Below are 7,318 nucleotides of genomic sequence, written 5' to 3'. Positions count from 1 at the left end.
GTGCAAAGCATGCGATTTCCCAGGGTAGTAGATCACAAGGTTGCTGGTTCAATCCCCATCCTTCCCAATCCCTTCCTCCTTCCATGGCTGCAGTGCCCTTGAGCAAGGCACCTATCCCCACATAGCTCCAGGGACTGTAACCAATACCCTGTAAATAGGCCTACTGTACACTCTTTGGATAAAAGCCTCAGCTAAGCGTGCAGTCAAATGGTTGTTGTGTAGGAGAATAGTGTGTGTGTGTGTGTGTGTGTGTGTGTGTGTGTGTGTGTGTGTGTGTGTGTGTGTGTGTGTGTGTGTGTGTGTGTGTGTGTGTGTGTGTGTGTGTGTGTGTGTGTGTGTGTGTGTGTGTGTGTGTGTGTGTGATGATGCAGAATGTAATTATAGTTAATAAAGAGAGAATATCGCTCACCAAGTCCTCCATTTGCTTCTTGGAGTACTTCAGAGATGCCATGTTTCACAGAAGAGTCCTCTGCAATGATATCAGATAACTCAATTTCTTTGTTTGTGCATACAAAGATGAAATGCAAGATGAAATGCTTAGCCTATGCATACACGTATGGACGATTTAGGTTAATAGGTTCATACATTTGCCTTTATTTTTGTTAATCTTGTGAACACACCCACACTGAAAAAAATATTGTCTTGGATGAGAAATACCGCAACAACAAAAGCACAAATTTGAAATACCAAACTAAAATGTCCCTTTTCAAATAAGTGTATTCTCATTGACATTGTTGTTTACCGTTTCAGAAATACAAAAGCTGTTTCCAAATACCCAAAATGACTGGATCCTAAACGAAATTCTTCAAGTTATGTGGCTTGTATGTAATGTATGTATGTATGCATGTTTGTTGTATGTACTGTATAGGCTTCTATCTGCTAATGCTAAATGCTAATGCATGTTGAGCATGATGCATGTGCAATAGTCTTGTGATGTTATGTGTATGTCCTTAAACGAGTCTTGCTCAGGGATGCAAAATGATTTTCAGTGCAAACAGACAATAAAGTACTATTGTATCGTATCGTAACATAACGCATTGTGTCGTATCGTATCGTATCGTATCGTATTATATCGTGCCATCCGCTTGCTCTAGGTAGCCTACTCCCAGTCAAGACTGTTCTCTGTTGTTGTACCCAAGTGGTGGAACGGTCTCCCAGAGGCAGCAGACTAAGCACATCTCTTTCAACCTTCAAGAAGCAAGTGATCTCTCCTCTTTTGTGACTATCTACTAACTAGACTAATGTTTGAGCTGCCCTAGCCCCAGGCCAGACTTTTGACATGATGTATAGGCTATGTATGTGTGTGTGTGTACTCTATTTTACTAAAAAAAAAAACCTTCTTTGCATCTGCACTTGTTGTTCTGTAGGCCTATATTTCCTGTCCACTTTGTATCTGCTAGTGATGCTGGCTATGATTATGTCCTCATTTGTTAGTCGCTTTGGTTATACTCATGAATGGCGTGACGTTTTCCATGTGCGTTACACCCATTTGTGGGGGAAAACAACCCATGCAAGTCAATTGGTGATGTTGGGGTTTAATAAACGAAAGATACGGACCTGTAGACTAGCGTTGTTCACGCGCAACATGCCGAAAACGTGTTGTGTTGCCAGCTGTTCAAATAATATAGCCAAACAGCCGTGGCTGAAGCATGGACTGTGTTCATTTAGACAAGCCGATGTAGCATGTAAGTCGATGAGACATTCGGTTTGTTTTCACCCCGTAAATGGCCATTCATGAGTATAAAGCGTCTGCCAAATGCAATGTAATGTAATGCATTGTACTAGTCCAAAACAAACATTAGACAATGTAACTCAACGCCTACATGTGTGTAATCGAGTGAGGGAATCTTTCTAAAACAACACATGACTCACCGTAAACCCTCAGCTCCACCAGGACAGAGCGTACAATGATGTCACCACTTGTTGTGTTGGTGACGGCGGTGACGGTGTAGTTTCCAGCGTCGCTGGACTGAGCCGCTGCTATGCGCAGCTGGGTGATGGTGACATTCAGCCGACCGCCGTAGTGGGCCACGTGGCCGAACGCCACCCCCTCAGACCGGCCGCTCGGGCCCTGCGCCCACCACAGGCCCAGGATGGCGCCGCCCGGAGCTTGCCATGTCACGGACACCAGGCCCGGGGCGAACGGGGTAGGCAGGGTGGCATCGTCACCGGAGAAGACCACTCTAGGGGCCGCGCCCAAGAGAGACTGGCACCAGAGGGTCCCGCATACACCTGTGGACATGCACCAGACACGAGTGTACAGTTTTGCGTGTGTGTAGTGTGTGTGTGTGTGTGTGTGAGAGAGAGAGAGAGAGAGAGAGAGAGAGAGAGAGAGAGAGAGACAGACAGACAGACAGACAGACAGACAGACAGACAGTGTCAGAAACAGAGTTATGCCTCTTTTCCACTGCCGGTTTTCTGGTAGGCCTACAGCTCGACACAGCGCGACTCGGACGACACTTTTTGCTTTAGGATTCAGCTGTGTCGTGCCTATTTGTAAAGCAAAAAGAGGCGTTCGAGGTGCGCTTTGTCCAGCTGTAGACCCTACCAGAAAACCGGCAGTGGAAAAGAGCCATTAAAGTGAGAGTTCTACCCTGTGTCTCATTCCATGCACTTGTGTCAGTGCACTGACGGGTAGTGCATAGTGCACACAGTGAACTGAGGTCTTCAGTGCATATAGTGTCGTGGAAAAGTTTGTGCACTATGCACCGTGCCCTCGCTGGAAGTGATGGCTGAGCATCAGCTCGCCAAAATATCGGTTGGCTACTGTTTACATTGCACATTATCTTGAGCTTGTATTTACATTTCCTTCACCCCAAAGGACAATTATCACACATACAATACTTGGCTTGTCCTGAAAAGGTTGGTGTCTCGGCAACTTTACTAACCGAATTAGGAGACTGTTGACCCAACTCTTCTACTGAACTGAACGCCACGTTTCCTCTGTTTCATTGTCAACATGACGGCCGTTTAGTGTGTGCAGTGTCCATTGTTCAAGCACTGCATTTTTAGCCATTGCTATGGGGATCATCCGGGCCCTTTCAGTGCACTGACTCAACCGAAATGTTCAGCGTGAGTGCCCTAGGGACTGAAACACAGTGCCCGAAGTGCACAAGTGTGTGGATTGAGACACAGGGAGAGTGTGTGTGTGCATGTGAGTGTGTGTTTTAGAAGGGAAGGGCATGTAATAGTTTCAGTTGACACTGGCTGTGTAAACAATTTTGAGCCACTGCTCAGAAAATAACATTTGTCAGACTTAGATATTTCAAAAATATTTTTCTAATTGAATTGCAATTGGATGTGCTCCCAGAGATGTTACCAAAGCAAGACAAGTGACTTTTTACACACAGACTTCAGCAAGTGTATGTGGGCTTCATTCTGCCAGCTGATTTGATATGACCATATCTGAAAACCATAGCATGAACGCAAAGAGCGTATTTGGTGAGAGTTAGTGTATTAGATGCAGCTAACAACACATTTAGGAGCCCTTAACACCGTGTAAAGTGCCCTTGAGCAAGGCACCTAACCCCACATTGCTCCAGGGGCCGTAACCAACACCCTGTAACATCTGTTAGTCGTTTGGATAAAGGTATCAGAGAAGTGTAATGTAATGTAAATGTAATATGTAAAGCAGAAAGGAAAGGGCGCATTAGGAAGAATAAATCCCACCACCTACCCACACCTCAGAGGACTGACAAGGTAAAACATATCCCAGGTCTTACTGGCTAGGATAACAGCAAGGACAACTTGTGAAGAGCGCATTCCTGTTGAAAAATACTGTGAGGAGGACAGGATAATTTTTAAGCTTGGGATGGATAGACCATCTTCATGTACAGTACAATGTCAAGTTATATGACCAACCTTCACAATATCTGTCCCATCCCAAAAAAGTAAAGAGTAATCATCCAACGTGAGTAAAATAAAATAAAATATATAGTACTGTCTATAATCAGTTAATGTCACATAAAAATCAGTCTTTTCAAGCATATTCAATACAACTCATTTATATTTATGATTAAATAAAATTAACTTACCAAAGTTGATGATAAATATGAAATTCAAACTCCACTTTTAAAGACCCTCAATCCGTCTTATTGACAAGTTTGTTTCCTGGGTGAAGGATTAGACATTTTTGCTGTTTACTATTATTATAACTATTATTATTATTTAATCGTTGGCCAAGTTCCCGTACACACCAGCACCAGCTGTTGAGGGGTTGAGAGTGATCATGATGCGTCCGTGTTCGTGAAACAAGAAGCGCTAACTTGTTCAACAGGACGGTTAACATTCCTGGAAGAAGCGTGTCAGACTGTGTCACTATGCACACAGTGACATTTGAATAAAATTCAAGTCATATTATTGATTATTTAGTGATTGACACACAGTAGCTAACCTGTCAAAGTCCTGTTGTTTTCTTTTTGGCTTATTACTTTTCTATTTATTCAGATAGAGAAGTTATTTTCAGGAGCAATGTCTCAGATGTGATACTGTAACAAGGGCCCCTCAGTCTGCTTTTCTCAAAGTCATAGTCCAAGGTCAACTGCAAATTGGACAAGGTCAAGGTCGGATTTTTTGAATTTTCTGTATTTTACTTTGATTGATATTTTTAATCAAGTATCAACTAACTTGAGCCAGTAGCAGGAAACAGTTAAACTAGTAGTTCATACTGGAGAGAAGTGTCAAGAAAGATTTACATTGTGTAATTCACACAGAGTGCATAATAGGCACATTTTGTAGGTAGGTTTACTTTGCTAAATTTGCACAAAATGACTAATACATTGAAAAAGGGTGTACAGGAAAGTGTTCGCCTACATGTAGGCCTAAATGTCACTCTGTCAGATAAACTAATTGTGTGGGTATGTGAGTTATATTTAGGCCAGAGAAGGAAGGTTTCACACAATACACAATAGAACAAGAATGAGGAAGTTTCTTATTTCTTATTTTTTTTTATTTGACCACAAAAAGGAACTGTCACACGGTCGTCATACTCATTCCAATATCACACAGGTCAATATTACACAGGGCCAAAGACCTCCAAGTTAAAAAGCTTTGAATTAATCTGAGCGATATTATTTTTTAACATGTTAAAATTCAGTCTTTCAAACCTTGTTACATACTCAGTGGAGTTAAAATTGACAGACGCATGATACCTATGTAGATTGGGCCCTGACTGCAGTTGAGAAGTAAGAAGTAAGCACTACACACCATGGTACGAATGGAAGTGTGGTACCCATACGCTTTTAATGTACCATGGCCTTCAAAAAGGAGGGAGTCCAAGGCACTCTTCTTATCCAAAAATTATACAAAGCCTTTATTCACACGTGGCTATTTCTAAGTTAAAAACATGATCAGGGCAGACACTTATGCGTAGCGGCACAGAGCCAACTTCAGGGTACCTGTTAAGTAGGAAAGGACTCGGACACAGAGAGCTGAAGTTGGAGAGTCCTCCATTTAATCACAGACACAACTAACTAACTAGAGTGACGTTACGTACAACGTCATACGTATGAACCTGTAAACGTAGCATTGCCATGGCGATGGCAAACATAACAGTACCATACTGTAGCCTTGGTTTTGAATGGTATCAACAAAACCGTCTTTGGAAAAAGTGTGTGTGTGTGTGTGTGTGTGTGTGTGTGTGTGTGTGTGTGTGTGTGTGTGTGTGTGTGTGTGTGTGTGTGTGTGTGTGTGTGTGTGTGTGTGTGTGTGCCTGCGCACAGCAGCATGTGTGGAACATCTTTGTTGCTCCGTTTTCAACAGGAAGTTGAGACTGAGTGATACGGTGCCAATCAAAACACAATGTCTTCCATTCAGCTGACCTCTTCTTCCTACAGGTTCTTCTATGTGTCGGCCAGACCTAGGACAAAGTCATCAGAAAGCCACCCCACCCATCCTGGGCAGTCATGGGTAAGCGGTTAGGGTGTCAGACTTGTATCCCAAAGGTTGCCGGTTCGACACCCGACCCGCCAGGTTGGTAGGGGGAGTAATTAACCAGTGCTCTCCTCCATGACTGAGGTACCCTGAGCATGGTACCGTCCTGCCGCACTGCTCCCTTGGGGCGCCATTTAGGGCTGCCCCCTTGCACGGGTGAAGCATAAATGCAATTTTGTTGTGTGCAGTGTGCACTTGTGTGCTGTGGAGTGTTGTGTCACAATGACAATGGGAGTTTGGAGTTTCCCAGTTGGGCTTTCACTTTCACAAAACATACAGTACAAAGTAAGGAGGTCCCTCTCCTCTTCTCTCGGCCCTGGTTTGTCCCCCCTTGCCTTGTCGACTTCACTGCTGCCAAGTTCAGCCAACCACAACACTTCTTTTCCTCCTGCAGTCGTCTGTTATGTCATGTCCCTGAAGTGACCCTTGGCTGCACTGCGGCTGGGGCGTGTGTTCCTGTCCACAGAGAAGATTCATTTACAGTACAGTATAGTACACTATCTACACACTGCAGTGCTTTCAAGACTTTCAACAACAGCATGTTTAGGGCCCATCCTTGAAATAGCGAGTCCACTGTGTCTGTTCTTTGATAGTTCTTAAAAGGCTATGCCACTATTTTGGTGCTAAATCGAGCAACCTGCGAAAGTTCTGGAAGACCACGTAGGCATTGGCTGACGCCGACCCAACCCATACAGCTCTCCACGAATCAGCTGCGCTTTGGTTAATCAGCTGCTGCTCGCAATTGGATGCTGACCTTCGGCGGCGCGCTTTAGGCCTTTTTAAACTACTGAATTTGATTTTCTGTCATTGCTATTTGCTGCTTGTTTTGCACCCACCACCTCCACTGCTCCACCAAACTAATCATTGCCAAACAATGTCATATTGCTGTCATTGTTGCTTGCTCAGGGGTGCGTTTCTTGAAAGCGTAGTTGTTAGCCAGTTAGCAAGTTGGGTAGTTGCCAATGGCAAATTGCATTGGAAACAACAAAGTAGCTCACGTGGTTAGCAAGGGGTATGTTGCCTTTCCAGCTAAATGGAAAGGCTTCACCTGAGGATGCTGCTGTTCCCTGTCTTGGCTTCCATGGAGCTCATAGAGAAGCAGCGGAACTTCCTCCGAACAGAGCCGTATCGCCAAACAAACACAAATGTCTGCATTCGAAATAAAGCTTCCGAAATGTATCTCTGTTTCCTGTCTCATTTTTGACGAGAGTGGTTCTGACAGAAATACGGTTAAAATCGTTGCCTTGGGTTTATAAAGCTGGTAAAGTGTCTTATTTTCATGTTAGGCGTTGTCTTGTTTTAAGACTCTCTAAAGGAGGGAGTAAATATATACTCAGCTAGGAGTCAATAGATCACACATGCTACGTGTGATCCATTGACTCTCACT

General features: G+C 43.8%; 1 protein-coding gene across 1 annotated transcript in view; it reads right to left on the bottom strand.

Moving 5' to 3' along the window:
* Window positions 1-4,209, bottom strand: part of LOC134449022 (hatching enzyme 1.2-like) — a 19,856-nt gene extending 15,647 nt beyond the window's left edge. The window contains exons 1-4 of the mRNA XM_063198761.1: window positions 4,035-4,209; window positions 3,723-3,777; window positions 1,873-2,232; window positions 410-469 (exon numbers count right to left, since the gene is read on the bottom strand). Coding sequence (XP_063054831.1) covers window positions 410-469; window positions 1,873-2,232; window positions 3,723-3,762 — 460 coding nt within the window. The 5' untranslated portion in view covers window positions 3,763-3,777; window positions 4,035-4,209. The remainder of the gene's footprint in view (window positions 1-409; window positions 470-1,872; window positions 2,233-3,722; window positions 3,778-4,034) is intronic.
* Window positions 4,210-7,318: the final 3,109 nt, after the last annotated feature.

This window comes from Engraulis encrasicolus, chromosome 5 (assembly GCF_034702125.1).
Source record: "Engraulis encrasicolus isolate BLACKSEA-1 chromosome 5, IST_EnEncr_1.0, whole genome shotgun sequence".
In the NCBI taxonomy this organism is placed as follows: Eukaryota; Metazoa; Chordata; class Actinopteri; order Clupeiformes; family Engraulidae; genus Engraulis; species Engraulis encrasicolus.
This window is presented reverse-complemented; position numbering and strand designations above follow the sequence as displayed.